This window comes from Coregonus clupeaformis, unplaced genomic scaffold, assembly GCF_020615455.1.
Source record: "Coregonus clupeaformis isolate EN_2021a unplaced genomic scaffold, ASM2061545v1 scaf2035, whole genome shotgun sequence".
Lineage (NCBI taxonomy): Eukaryota > Metazoa > Chordata > Actinopteri > Salmoniformes > Salmonidae > Coregonus > Coregonus clupeaformis.
Window position 1 is genome coordinate 64414 of NW_025535489.1, and position 15897 is coordinate 80310.

The following is a 15897-nucleotide window of genomic DNA, read 5'->3' on the forward strand; positions in this document are numbered from 1 at the left end:
TCCACTGGCTTCCAGTTGAAGCTCGCATCCGCTACAAGACCATGGTGCTTGCCTATGGAGCAGTGAGGGGAACGGCACCTCTGTACCTTCAGGCTCTGATCAGTCCCTACACCCAAACGAGGGCATTGCGTTCATCCACCTCTGGCCTGCTGGCTCCCTTCCTCTGCGGAAGCATAGCTCCCGCTCAGCCCAGTCAAAACTGTTCGCTGCTCTGGCACCCCAATGGTGGAACAAGCTCCCTCACGACGCCAGGACAGCGGAGTCACTCACCACCTTCCGGAGACATTTGAAACCCCACCTCTTTAAGGAATACCTGGGATAGGATAAAGTATTCCTTCTAACCCCCCAAATTGTAAAGTGGTTATCCCACTGGCTATAGGGTGAACGCACCAATTTGTGAGTCGCTCTGGCTAAGAGCGTCTGCTAAATGACGTTAATGTGCCCTTGAGCAAAGCACTTAACCCTAATTGCTCCTGTAAGTCGCTCTGGATAAGAGCGTCTGCTAAATGACTAAAATGTAAATGTAAATGTTGACTGTGTGCTTAGGGTCGTTGTCCAGTTGGAAGGTGAACCTTGGCCCAAGTCTGAGGTCCTGAGCGCTCTGGAGCAGATTTTCATCAAGAATCTCTCTGTACTTTGCTCCGTTCATCTTTCCCTCGATCCTGACTAGTCTCCCAGTCCCTGCAGCTGAAAAACATCCCCACAGCATGATGTTGCCACCACCATGCTTCACCGTAGGAATGGTGCCAGGTTTCCTCCAGACGTGATGCTTGACATTCAGGCCAAAGAGTTCAATCTTGGTTTCATCAGACCCAGAGTCTTTAGGTGCATTTCGGCAAACTCCAATCGGGCTGTCATGTGCCTTTTACTGAAGAGTGGCTTCAATCTGGCCACTCTACCATGAAGGACTGATTGGTGGAGTGCTGCAGAGATGGTTGTCCTTCTGGAAGGTTCTCCCATCTCCACAGAGGAACTCTGGAGCTCTGTCAGAGTGACCATCGGGTTCTTGGTCACCTTATATAGACAGGTGTGTGCCTTTCCAAATCATGTCCAATCAATTGAATTTACCACAGGTGGACTCCAATCAAGTTGTAGAAATATCTCAAGGATGATCAATGGAAACAGGATGCACCTAAGCTCAATTTCGAGTCTCATAGCAATGTGTAAATAGGGTAATTCCGTTTTTTATTTTTTATTCATTTGCAAACATTTCTAAAAACCTGTTTTTGTATTGCGTGTATTGTGTGTAGATTGATGAGGAAAAAATGTATTTTAATACATTTCAGAATAAGACTAATGTAACAGAATGTGGAAAAAGTTGAGGGGTCTGAATACTTTCCGAAGGCACTGTATATGGTCATGTATCATGTATAATGTAGTATATAATGTAATATGTAATGTATAATGTACTGTTATGTATAATGTCATATATAATGTATAATGCACAACATAATTCAATGTATAATGTATAAGGTAGTATATCATGTAATTTATAATGTAATGTATAATATGTAATGTGTAATGTAATGCATAACGTAATGAATAATGTAATGTATAATCATAACGTAATGTATAAGGTAATGTATAATCATAACGTAATGTATAAGGTAATGTATAATACATAATGTATGTAATGTAGAATGTAAATAAAGAATACACCCCCAATCCGGGAAAGTTTACAAGCCAAACAAGCCTTAATTTAATGATGAGTTAAGGGATCTATGATCAGTAATGTACAAGGCTGAGTACTTATTTTTACAGTGAAAAGATGGGAATACAAGAGAACATTTTAGGAAGGAATTTAAGAAGAAACAGCATGTTTGATAAAAGACTGCACCTATTCAAATGGAGATATCATAGAGGGCAGTTATTATACTTTGAGGAGATACAGACAAGAAATCCTCAACAGTTGGAGCCAAATAGGGTTAGGGTTAGGGTTAGGGTTAGTTAATAAACAAGTTAGGACCAAAAACAACATAAGACATTTCCAATGAAAATTAGGGAAGAGCAGGGGGGCTGATCTCTGATATTACACAGGTACTCAAGGAGTAGGAAGAGCAAGGGGGGGGCTGAACTCTGATATTACACAGGTACTCAAGGAGTAGGAAGAGCAAGGGGGGGGCTGAACTCTGATATTACACAGGTACTCAAGGAGTAGGAGAAGGAAGAGCAGGGGGGGCTGAACTCTGATATTACACAGGTACTCAAGGAGTAGGAGAAGGAAGAGCAGGGGGGGCTGAACTCTGATATTACACAGGTACTCAAGGAGTAGGAGAAGGAAGAGCAGGGGGCTGATCTCTGATATTACACAGGTACTCAAGGAGTAGGAGAAGGAAGAGCAGGGGGCTGATCTCTGATATTACACAGGTACTCAAGGAGTAGGAGAAGGAAGAGCAGGGGGCTGAACTCTGATATTACACAGGTACTCAAGGAGTAGGAGAAGGAAGAGCAGGGGGGGCTGAACTCTGATATTACACAGGTACTCAAGGAGTAGGAGAAGGAAGAGCAGGGGGGGCTGAACTCTGATATTACACAGGTACTCAAGGAGTAGGAGAAGGAAGAGCAGGGGGCTGAACTCTGATATTACACAGGTACTCAAGGAGTAGGAGAAGGAAGAGCAGGGGGGGCTGATCTCTGATATTACACAGGTACTCAAGGAGTAGGAGAAGGAAGAGCAGGGGGGGCTGAACTCTGATATTACACAGGAACTCAAGGAGTAGGAGAAGGAAGAGCAGGGGGCTGAACTCTGATATTACACAGGTACTCAAGGAGTAGGAGAAGGAAGAGCAGGGGGGGCTGAACTCTGATATTACACAGGTACTCAAGGAGTAGGAGAAGGAAGAGCAGGGGGGCTGATCTCTGATATTACACAGGTACTCAAGGAGTAGGAGAAGGAAGAGCAGGGGGGGGCTGAACTCTGATATTACACAGGAACTCAAGGAGTGTGAGAAGGAAGAGCAGGGGGGGGCTGAACTCTGATATTACACAGGAACTCAAGGAGTGTGAGAAGGAAGAGCAGGGGGGGCTGAACTCTGATATTACACAGGTACTCAAGGAGTAGGAGATGGAAGAGCAGGGGGGGGCTGAACTGTGATATTACACAGGAACTCAAGGAGTAGGAGAAGGAAGAGCAGGGGGGCTGATCTCTGATATTACACAGGTACTCAAGGAGAAGGAGAAGGAAGAGCAGGGGGGCTGAACTCTGATATTACACAGGTACTCAAGGAGTGGGAGAAGGAAGAGCAGGGGGATGAACTCTGACATTACACAGGTACTCAAGGAGTAGGAGAAGGAAGAGCAGGGGGCTGATCTCTGATATTACACATGTACTCAAGGAGTAGGAGAAGGAAGAGCAGGGGGGGCTGAACTCTGATATTACACAGGTACTCAAGGAGTGGGAGAAGGAAGAGCAGGGGGGATGAACTCTGACATTACACAGGTACTCAAGGAGTAGGAGAAGGAAGAGCAGGGGGGCTGATCTCTGATATTACACAGGTACTCAAGGAGTAGTTCAGAGCAGGGGGGGGGCTGATCTCTGATATTACACAGGTACTCAAGGAGTAGTTCAGAGCAAGGGGGGGGCAGATCTCTGATATTACACAGTTACTCAAGGAGTAGGAGATGGAAGAGCAGGGGGCTTATCTCTGATATTACACAGGTACTCAAGGAGTAGGAGTAGTTCAGAGCAAGGGGGGGGGGGCTGATCTCTGATATTACACAGGTACTCAAGGAGTAGGAGAAGGAAGAGCAGGGGGGGGCTGATTTCTGATATTACACAGGTACTCAAGGAGTAGGAGCAGGAAGAGCAGGGGGGGCTGATCTCTGATATTACACAGGTACTCAAGGAGTAGGAGAAGGAAGAGCAGGGGGGCTGATCTCTGATATTACACAGGTACTCAAGGAGTAGGAGAAGGAAGAGCAGGGGGGGGCTGATCTCTGATATTACACAGGTACTCAAGGAGTAGGAGAAGGAAGAGCAGGGGGGCTGAACTCTGATATTACACAGGAACTCAAGGAGTAGGAGAAGGAAGAGCAGGGGGGGCTGAACTCTGATATTACACAGGTACTCAAGGAGTAGGAGATGGAAGAGCAGGGGGGGCTGAACTGTGATATTACACAGGAACTCAAGGAGTAGGAGAAGGAAGAGCAGGGGGGGCTGATCTCTGATATTACACAGGTACTCAAGGAGAAGGAGAAGGAAGAGCAGGGGGGGCTGAACTCTGATATTACACAGGTACTCAAGGAGTGGGAGAAGGAAGAGCAGGGGGGATGAACTCTGACATTACACAGGTACTCAAGGAGTAGGAGAAGGAAGAGCAGGGGGGCTGATCTCTGATATTACACATGTACTCAAGGAGTAGGAGAAGGAAGAGCAGGGGGGGCTGAACTCTGATATTACACAGGTACTCAAGGAGTGGGAGAAGGAAGAGCAGGGGGGATGAACTCTGACATTACACAGGTACTCAAGGAGTAGGAGAAGGAAGAGCAGGGGGCTGATCTCTGATATTACACAGGTACTCAAGGAGTAGTTCAGAGCAAGGGGGGCTGATCTCTGATATTACACAGGTACTCAAGGAGTAGTTCAGAGCAAGGGGGGGGGGCTGATCTCTGATATTACACAGTTACTCAAGGAGTAGGAGAAGGAAGAGCAGGGGGGCTTATCTCTGATATTACACAGGTACTCAAGGAGTAGGAGTAGTTCAGAGCAAGGGGGGGGCTGATCTCTGATATTACACAGGTACTCAAGGAGTAGGAGAAGGAAGAGCAGGGGGGCTGATTTCTGATATTACACAGGTACTCAAGGAGTAGGAGCAGGAAGAGCAGGGGGGGCTGATCTCTGATATTACACAGGTACTCAAGGAGTAGGAGAAGGAAGAGCAGGGGGGGCTGATCTCTAATATTACACAGGTACTCAAGGAGTGGGAGAAGGAAGAGCATGGCGGGGGCTGATCTCTGATATTACACAGGTACTCAAGGAGTAGGAGAAGGAAGAGCAGGGGGGGCTGAACTCTGATATTACACATGTACTCAAGGAGTAGGAGAAGGAAGAGCAGGGGGGGCTGAACTCTGATATTACACAGGTACTCAAGGAGTGGGAGAAGGAAGAGCAGGGGGGATGAACTCTGACATTACACAGGTACTCAAGGAGTAGGAGAAGGAAGAGCAGGGGGCTGATCTCTGATATTACACAGGTACTCAAGGAGTAGGAGAAGGAAGAGCAGGGGGGCTGATCTCTGATATTACACAGGTACTCAAGGAGTAGTTCAGAGCAAGGGGGGGCTGATCTCTGATATTACACAGTTACTCAAGGAGTAGGAGAAGGAAGAGCAGGGGGGCTTATCTCTGATATTACACAGGTACTCAAGGAGTAGGAGTAGTTCAGAGCAAGGGGGGGGGCTGATCTCTGATATTACACAGGTACTCAAGGAGTAGTTCAGAGCAAGGGGGGGCTGATCTCTGATATTACACAGGTACTCAAGGAGTAGTTCAGAGCAAGGGGGGCTGATCTCTGATATTACACAGTTACTCAAGGAGTAGGAGAAGGAAGAGCAGGGGGCTTATCTCTGATATTACACAGGTACTCAAGGAGTAGGAGTAGTTCAGAGCAAGGGGGGGGCTGATCTCTGATATTACACAGGTACTCAAGGAGTAGGAGAAGGAAGAGCAGGGGGGCTGATTTCTGATATTACACAGGTACTCAAGGAGTAGGAGCAGGAAGAGCAGGGGGCTGATCTCTGATATTACACAGGTACTCAAGGAGTAGGAGAAGGAAGAGCAGGGGGGGCTGAACTCTGATATTACACAGGTACTCAAGGAGTAGGAGAAGGAAGAGCAGGGGGGGCTGAACTCTGATATTACACAGGTACTCAAGGAGTAGGAGAAGGAAGAGCAGGGGGGGCTGATCTCTGATATTACACAGGTACTCAAGGAGTAGGAGAAGGAAGATCAGGGGGGGGCTGAACTCTGATATTACACAGGAACTCAAGGAGTGTGAGAAGGAAGAGCAGGGGGGGCTGAACTCTGATATTACACAGGTACTCAAGGAGTAGGAGATGGAAGAGCAGGGGGGGCTGAACTGTGATATTACACAGGAACTCAAGGAGTAGGAGAAGGAAGAGCAGGCGGGGCTGATCTCTGATATTACACAGGTACTCAAGGAGTAGGAGAAGGAAGAGCAGGGGGGGCTGAACTCTGATATTACACAGGTACTCAAGGAGTGGGAGAAGGAAGAGCAGGGGGGATGAACTCTGACATTACACAGGTACTCAAGGAGTAGGAGAAGGAAGAGCAGGGGGCTGATCTCTGATATTACACAGGTACTCAAGGAGTAGGAGAAGGAAGAGCAGGGCGGGGCTGATCTCTGATATTACACAGGTACTCAAGGAGTAGGAGAAGGAAGAGCAGGGGGGGGGCTGATCTCTGATATTCCACAGGTACTCAAGGAGTAGGAGAAGGAAGAGCAGGGGGGGGGGGCTGATCTCTGATATTCCACAGGTACTCAAGGAGTAGGAGAAGGAAGAGCAGGGGGCTGATCTCTGATATTACACAGGTACTCAAGGAGTGGGAGAAGGAAGCGCAGGGGGGCTGATCTCTGATATTACACAGGTACTCAAGGAGTAGGAGAAGGAAGAGCAGGGGGGGGCTGATCTCTAATATTACACAGGTACTCAAGGAGTGGGAGAAGGAAGAGCATGGCGGGGGCTGATCTCTGATATTACACAGGTACTCAAGGAGTAGGAGAAGGAAGAGCAGGGGGGGCTGATCTCTGATATTACACAGGTACTCAAGGAGTAGGAGAAGGAAGAGCAGGGGGGCTGATCTCTGATATTACACAGGTACTCAAGGAGTAGGAGAAGGAAGAGCAGGGGGGCTGATCTCTGATATTACACAGGTACTCAAGGAGTAGGAGAAGGAAGAGCAAGGGGCTGATCTCTGATATTACACAGGCACTCAAGGAGTAGGAGAAGGAAGAGCAGGGGGGGCTGATCTCTGATATTACACAGGTACTCAAGGAGTAGGAGAAAGAAGGGCGGGGGGGGCTGAACTCTGATATTACACAGGAACTCAATGAGTAGGAGAAGGAAGAGCAGGGGGGGCTGATCTCTGATATTACACAGGTACTCAAGGAGTAGGAGAAGGAAGAGCAGGGGGGGCTGATCTCTGATATTACACAGGTACTCAAGGAGTAGGAGAAGGAAGAGCAGGGGGGCTGATCTCTGATATTACACAGGTACTCAAGGAGTAGGAGAAGGAAGAGCAGGGGGGCTGATCTCTGATATTACACAGGTACTCAAGGAGTAGGAGAAGGAAGAGCAGGGGGGCTGATCTCTGATATTACACAGGTACTCAAGGAGTAGGAGAAGGAAGAGCAGGGGGGGTGATCTCTGATATTACACAGGTACTCAAGGAGTAGGAGAAGGAAGAGCAGGGGGGGCTGAACTCTGATATTACACAGGAACTCAATGAGTAGGAGAAGGAAGAGCAGGGGGGCTGATCTCTGATATTACACAGGTACTCAAGGAGTAGGAGAAGGAAGAGCAGGGGGGCTGATCTCTGATATTACACAGGTACTCAAGGAGTAGGAGAAGGAAGAGCAGGGGGCTGATCTCTGATATTACACAGGTACTCAAGGAGTAGGAGAAGGAAGAGCAGGGGGGGCTGATCTCTGATATTACACAGGTACTCAAGGAGTAGGAGAAGGAAGAGCAGGGGGGGCTCAACTCTGATATTACACAGGAACTCAATGAGTAGGAGAAGGAAGAGCAGGGGGGATGAACTCTGACATTACACAGGACTGTATAATATAAAGTATAATGTAATGCATAATATATAATGTATAATGTAATGTAATATATAATGTATAATATAATGTAATTATAATGTATAATGTGTAAACTATATTTCCATTTTTTATCTTTTTGATAAATGTCAAGTTATCACCTCTAAAATCAGCTAGATCAGCTTAATATTGCAGATATATTGTAAATTCTATCAATGTAATTGTCTGCATCACTTCCAATCACCCATGTTTTTTTTATATATATACTCCCCTTTATTACTTTCTAACCCCACCACCCTTTCCCTACTTGGAGTAAATTAGTGAACAACAATGCTTAGGCCTCTACTTCCAGCTTATACTTACTATCTACATTTTATGGACACAGTCAATTTTACAATAATTCTATTTTATTTGTTTTTGCTCCTGAACTACTTCTACTCTCAACCTCTCCGATCATTTTCATGATGTCCATCCGGTTACTCAGTACTTTGTTGAAGCACCTTTGGCAGCGATTACAGCCTAGAGTCTTCTTGGGTATGACGCTACAAGCTTGGCACACCTGTGGCGTTTCTCCCATTCTTCTCTGCAGATCCTGTCAAGCTCTGCCAGGTTGGATGGGGAGCATCACTGCACAGCTATTGTCAGGTCTCTCCAGAGATGTTTGATCGGGTTCAGGTCGGGCTCTGGCTGGGCCACTCAAGGACACTCCCACAGCATGTTGCTGCCACCACTATGCTTCACCATAGGGATGGTGTCAGGTTTCCTCCAGATGTGACGCTTGGCATTCAGGCCAAAGAGTTCAATCTCGGTTTCATCATACCAGAGAATCTTGTTTCTCATGGTCTGAGAGTCCTTTAGGTGCCTTTTGGCAAACTCCAAGCGGGCTGTCATGTGCCTTTTACTGAGGAGTGGCTTCCATCTGGCCACTATACCATAAAGGCCTGATTGGTGGAGTGCTGCAGAGATAGTTGTCCTTCTGGAAGGTTTTCCCCATCTCCACAGGGGAACTCTGGAGCTCTGTCAGTGACGATCGGGTTCTTGGTCACCTCCTTGACCAAGGCCCTTCTCCCTCGATTGCTCAGTTTGGCCGGGTGGCCAGCTCTAGGAAGAGTCTTAGTGGTTCCAAACTTAATCCATTTAAGAATAATGGAGGCCACTGTGTTCTTGGGGACCTTCAATGCTGCATAAATTGTTTGGTACCCTTCCCCAGATCTGTGCCTCAACACAATCCTGTCTCGGAGCTCTACGGACAATTCCTTTGTCCTCATGGCTTGGTTTTGCTCTAACATGCACTATCAACTGTGGGACCTTATATAGACAGGTGTGTGCATTTCCAAATCATGTCCAATCAATTGAATTTACCACAGGTGGACTCCAATCAAGTTGTAGAAACATCTCAAGGATGATCAATGAAAACAGGATGCACCGGAGCTCAATTTCGAGTCTCATAGCAAAGGGTCTGAATACTTATGTAAATAAGGTATTTGTTTTATATTTTTAATACATTTGCAAATATTTCTAAAAACATGTTTTCGCTTTGTCACTATGAGGTATCATGTGTAGATTGATGAGGAAAAAATGTATTTGATCCATTTTATAATAAGGCTGTAACGTAACAAAATGTGGAAAAAGGGAAGATGTGTGAATACTTTCCAAATGCACTGTATAATGTAATGCATAATCTAATGTACTCACCACTGCGTGATGTCTGTGATGACCGTGCGCTGCTTGAGGACAAGGTACCGGAGAGGAACCCAGACTAGCAGAGATACAGAGGTAACGTAGGCCATGGAAGCTGCTACCACCAGCCAATAGGCAGTCAGATCTCCTCTGACATGGAGCATCAGGGAAGCAAACCTCTCCATCACCACGAACATTGGAACACTGAGACAAGAGACCTCTAACACCTCGTACACCACCAGCTTGATCATCCGCCCTGATGGCATCTTGTCTGTAACCCTTGTCCCCCAGAGTTTAGAACCAGCCCCTTCCTTTATCAACCTCTCAACACCAGTCTGGTCAGAAACCCTTTCAATTCTCTGTCTGGTCTGAAACTACTCCTGTTCTGTCTGACTGGAGCAGAAACCAGTGACCCCTCCTGTGGACTCTGCTCACCAACTATGCTTACACATCACTGGTCAGCATCACACTACTCGGGGAATCGTATACTTTTATTACCAAGGCAATGAGGCAGTCACGCTCACCTTTTTATGGTGTCACAAAAAGAAGCAGTCTAAGGGGAAAAATATTGTTGAACATTACCAGTGTCAACTAGATTATCTATCCCAAACGAGAACATTATTAATGTCAACTACATTACCTATCCTAACATAGAACATTATTAATATCAACTACATTACCTATCCTAACATAGAACATTATTAATGTCAACTACATTACCTATCCTAACATAGAACATTACCAATGTCAACTGCAGTACCTATCCTAATGTAGAACATTATTAATGTCAACTACATTACCCATCCTAACATAGAACATTATTAATGTCAACTACATTACCTATCCTAACATAGAACATTATTAATGTCAACTACATTACACATCCTAACATAGAACATTATTAATGTCAACTACATTACCCATCCTAACATAGAACACTACCAATGTCAACTACATTACCTATCAACCTAGAACATTATTAATGTCAACTACATTACCTATCCTAACATACAGTGGGGAAAAAAGTATTTAGTCAGCCACCAATTGTGCATGTTCTCCCACTTAAAAAGATGAGAGAGGCCTGTAATTTTCATCATATGTACACGTCAACTATGACAGACAAATTGAGGAAAGAAAAATCCTGAAAATCACATTGTAGGATTTTTTATGAATTTATTTGCAAATTATGGTGGAAAATAAGTATTTGGTCACCTACAAACAAGCAAGATTTCTGGCTCTCACAGACCTGTAACTTATTCTTTAAGAGGCTCCTCTGTCCTCCACTCATTACCTGTATTAATGGCACCTGTTTGAACTTGTTATCAGTATAAAAGACACCTGTCCACAACCTCAAACAGTCACACTCCAAACTCCACTATGGCCAAGACCAAAGAGCTGTCAAAGGACACCAGAAACAAAATTGTAGACCTGCACCAGGCTGGGAAGACTGAATCTGCAATAGGTAAGCAGCTTGGTTTGAAGAAATCAACTGTGGGAGCAATTATTAGGAATTGGAAGACATACAAGACCACTGATAATCTCCCTCGATCTGGGGCTCCACGCAAGATCTCACCCCGTGGGGTCAAAATGATCACAAGAACGGTGAGCAAAAATCCCAGAACCACACGGGGGGACCTAGTGAATGACCTGCAGAGAGCTGGGACCAAAGTAACAAAGCCTTCCATCAGTAACACACTACGCCGCCAGGGACTCAAATCCTGCAGTGCCAGACGTGTCCCCCTGCTTAAGCCAGTACATGTCCAGGCCCGTCTGAAGTTTGCTAGAGTGGATGATCCAGAAGAGGATTGGGAGAATGTCATATGGTCAGATGAAACCAAAATATAACTTTTTGGTAAAAACTCAACTCGTCGTGTTTGGAGGACAAAGAATGCTGAGTTGCATCCAAAGAACACCATACCTACTGTGAAGCATGGGGGTGGAAACATCATGCTTTGGGGCTGTTTTTCTGCAAAGGGACCAGGACGACTGATCCGTGTAAAGGAAAGAATGAATGGGGCCATGTATCGTGAGATTTTGAGTGAAAACCTCCTTCCATCAGCAAGGGCATTGAAGATGAAATGTGGCTGGGTCTTTCAGCATGACAATGATCCCAAACACACCGCCCGGGCAATGAAGGAGTGGCTTCGTAAGAAGCATTTCAAGGTCCTGGAGTGGCCTAGCCAGTCTCCAGATCTCAACCCCATAGAAAATCTTTGGAGGGAGTTGAAAGTCTGTGTTGCCCAGCGACAGCCCCAAGACATCTAGAGGAGATCTGCATGGAGGAATGGGCCAAAATACCAGCAACAGTGTGTGAAAACCTTGTGAAGACTTACAGAAAACGTTTGACCTGTGTCATTTCCAACGAAGGGTATATAACAAAGTATTGAGAAACGTTTGTTATTGACCAAATACTTATTTTCCACCATAATTTGCAAATAAATTCATTAAAAATCCTACAATGTGATTTTCTGGATTTTTTTCCCTCAATTTGTCTGTCATAGTTGACGTGTACCTATGATGAAAATTACAGGCCTCTCTCATCTTTTTAAGTGGGAGAACTTGCACAATTGGTGGCTGACTAAATACTTTTTTTCCCCACTGTAGAACATTATTAATGTCAACTACATTACCTATCAACCTAGAACATTATTAATGTCAACTACATTACCCATCCTAACATAGAACATTATTAATATCAACTACATTACCCATCCTAACATAGAACATTATTAATGTCAACTACATTACCCATCCTAACATAGAACATTACCAATGTCAACTACATTACCCATCCTAACATAGAACATTATTAATGTCAACTACATTACCTATCCTAACATAGAACATTACCAATGTCAACTGCAGTACCTATCAACCTAGAACCCTATCAGTGTAAAACGAAAAGCCAGTCATGGTCAGAAATACAGAAATTATATAGTAAACCACAATATTCTGGACATTTGGCTTTTAGTTTTATTGATAATACCAATTAATAAGTATGGTTAAAAGAGTAAATATTAACGGATGGGTACATTTAACAGAACCTTTACAACTATCATGTTTGAAAGGTAAACCCATAGAGATCCTATTAAACAACAGTTAAACCAGGCATGAAGTTTCCATCAGTGTTGATGACCCAGATGATACAGGACTGGCTCCTAAGTCCCAAGGTTGATGCTACATTATACTGTCATCATAGGATCTGTTACATGCGCCGAGTAGCAGGGATGTATGGACCAGAGCTAGGGGGTAGTAGATGATGTAGTGACAGTATGGACCAGAGCTAGGGGGTAGTAGATGATGTAGTGACAGTATGGACCAGAGCTAGGGGGTAGTAGAGGCTGTAGTGACAGTATGGACCAGAGCTAGGGGGTAGTAGAGGCTGTAGTGACAGTATGGACCAGAGCTAGGGGGTAGTAGAGGCTGTAGTGACAGTATGGACCAGAGCTAGGGGGTAGTAGATGATGTAGTGACAGTATGGACCAGAGCTAGGGGGTAGTAGAGGCTGTAGTGACAGTAAGGACCAGAGCTAGGGGGTAGAAGAGGCTGTAGTGACAGTATGGACCAGAGCTAGGGGGCAGTACAGGACGTAGTGACAGTATGGACCAGAGCTAGGGGGTAGTAGAGGCTGTAGTGACAGTATGGACCAGAGCTAGGGGGCAGTACAGGACGTAGTGACAGTATGGACCAGAGCTAGGGGGTAGTAGAGGCTGTAGTGACAGTATGGACCAGAGCTAGGGGGTAGTAGAGGCTGTAGTGACAGTATGGACCAGAGCTAGGGGGTAGTAGATGATGTAGTGACAGTATGGACCAGAGCTAGGGGGTAGTAGATGATGTAGTGACAGTATGGACCAGAGCTAGGGGGTAGTAGAGGCTGTAGTGACAGTATGGACCAGAGCTAGGGGGCCGTAGAGGTCATTCCCCAGACATGAAATGACAGGATTCTTAAGGTGTATGAACACAACCTATTTCTCAGTTCTATTTCAGATAAATACGGTCAGAGGACAGTCTATACGGGGTAGTTAGGGTCAGAGGACAGTCTATACGGGGTAGTTAGGGTCAGATAAATACGGTCAGAGGACAGTCTATACGGGGTAGTTAGGGTCAGATAAATACGGTCAGAGGACAGTCTATACGGGGTAGTTAGGGTCAGATAAATACGGTCAGAGGACAGTCTATAAGGGGTAGTTAGGGTCAGATAAATACGGTCAGAGGACAGTCTATACGGGGTAGTTAGGGTCAGATAAATACGGTCAGAGGACAGTCTATACGGGGTAGTTAGGGTCAGATAAATACGGTCAGAGGACAGTCTATACGGGGTAGTTAGGGTCAGAGGACAGTCTATACGGGGTAGTTAGGGTCAGATAAATATTGTCAGAGGACAGTCTATAAGGGGTAGTTAGGGTCAGATAAATACGGTCAGAGGACAGTCTATACGGGGTAGTTAGGGTCAGATAAATACGGTCAGAGGACAGTCTATACGGGGTAGTTAGGGTCAGATAAATACGGTCAGAGGACAGTCTATACGGGGTAGTTAGGGTCAGATAAATACGGTCAGAGGACAGTCTATACGGGGTAGTTAGGGTCAGATAAATACGGTCAGAGGACAGTCTATACGGGTTAGTTAGGGTCAGATAAATACGGTCAGAGGACAGTCTATACGGGGTAGTTAGGGTCAGATAAATACGGCCAGAGGACAGTCTATACGGGGTAGTTAGGGTCAGATAAATACGGTCAGAGGACAGTCTATACGGGGTAGTTAGGGTCAGATAAATACGGTCAGAGGACAGTCTATACGGGTAGTTAGGGTCAGATAAATACGGTCAGAGGACAGTCTATACGGGGTAGTTAGGGTCAGATAAATACGGTCAGAGGACAGTCTATACGGGGTAGTTAGGGTCAGAGGACAGTCTATACGGGGTAGTTAGGGTCAGATAAATACGGTCAGAGGACAGTCTATACGGGGTAGTTAGGGTCAGATAAATACGGTCAGAGGACAGTCTATACGGGTTAGTTAGGGTCAGATAAATACGGTCAGAGGACAGTCTATACGGGGTAGTTAGGGTCAGATAAATACGGTCAGAGGACAGTCTATACGGGGTAGTTAGGGTCAGATAAATACGGTCAGAGGACAGTCTATACGGGGTAGTTAGGGTCAGATAAATACATTGAGATGAACAGCAGCTCTTGGATCTAGAGGGTTAAAATGAGAGAACATTTCTTATGAGCTATTTAAATATAGACCTAAAATCATGAAGAATATCACATTCATTTTCTCTCATTACAAATTCTGCATGTAAAATAGCATAACAATAATCAAATATAAATTAAAACGCACTATAAAAAAAACTAGTATAAATTTAACACTGGCTAGAGAGAAGCTTAAAGAGAACAGCAGAACAAGTCAGATCCCTGGAGGCGGGACAAGCCATAACACTGGATCTCAAATGGAAATCTACTCCCTACATAGTTCACTACTTTGGCCAGAGCTTCATAGGTCTGCCTCATAAGGCTATGGGCTAAAGTAGTGTACTTCATGTCCCCAGGGACTACGCCAGGAGAGCAGGGGCAATGCTGCTTGTTGCTTTGTTCAGGAAACACATACACCCTTCAGACCTGGACAAACGCACACTCAGGACAGTATATATGCTATATAATATTACTAGTACAGTATATATACTATATCATACTACTAGTACAGTACAGTATATACACTATATCATACTACTAGTACAGTACAGTATATACACTATCATATTACTAGTACAGTACAGTAAATATACTATATCATATTACTAGTTCAGGACAGTATATATACACTCATTACTAATACAGTATATATACTATATCATAGTACTAGTACAGTACAGTATATATACACTATATAATATTACTAGTACAGTATATATACTATATCATACTACTAGTACAGTATATATACACTATATCATATTACTAGTACAGTATATATACACTATATCATAGTACTAGTACAGTACAGTATATATACTATATCATACTACTAGTACAGTACAGTATATATACACACTATATCATATTACTAGTACAGTACAGCATATATACATTATATCATATTACTAGTACAGTACACATACTATATCATATTAGTAGTACAGTAGATATACTATATCATATTACTAGTACAGTACATATACTATATCATATTACTAGTACAGTACAGTATATCACCAGTACAGTATACTATATCATATTACTAGTACAGTATCACCAGTACAGTATATATACTATATCATATTACTAGTACAGTATATATCACCAGTAGAGTACACACACACACTACACATACAGCAGTATGTGGACACCCCTTCAAATTAGTTGATTCGGCTATTTCAGCCACACCCGTTGCTGACAGGTGTATAAAATCGAGCACACCGCCATGCAATCTCCATAGACAA

At 44.5% G+C, this 15897-nt stretch overlaps 1 protein-coding gene across 1 annotated transcript in view; it reads right to left on the reverse strand.

The window, feature by feature from the left end:
• Positions 1-15293, reverse strand: part of LOC121556160 (transmembrane protein 236-like) — a 44189-nt gene extending 28896 nt beyond the window's left edge. Inside the window, exons 1-2 of the mRNA XM_041870053.2 lie at positions 12329-15293; positions 9476-10220 (exon numbers count right to left, since the gene is read on the reverse strand). Of these exons, the coding sequence (XP_041725987.1) occupies positions 9476-9726 (251 nt within the window). The 5' untranslated portion in view covers positions 9727-10220; positions 12329-15293. The remainder of the gene's footprint in view (positions 1-9475; positions 10221-12328) is intronic.
• Between the last annotated feature and the right edge of the window lie 604 nt (positions 15294-15897).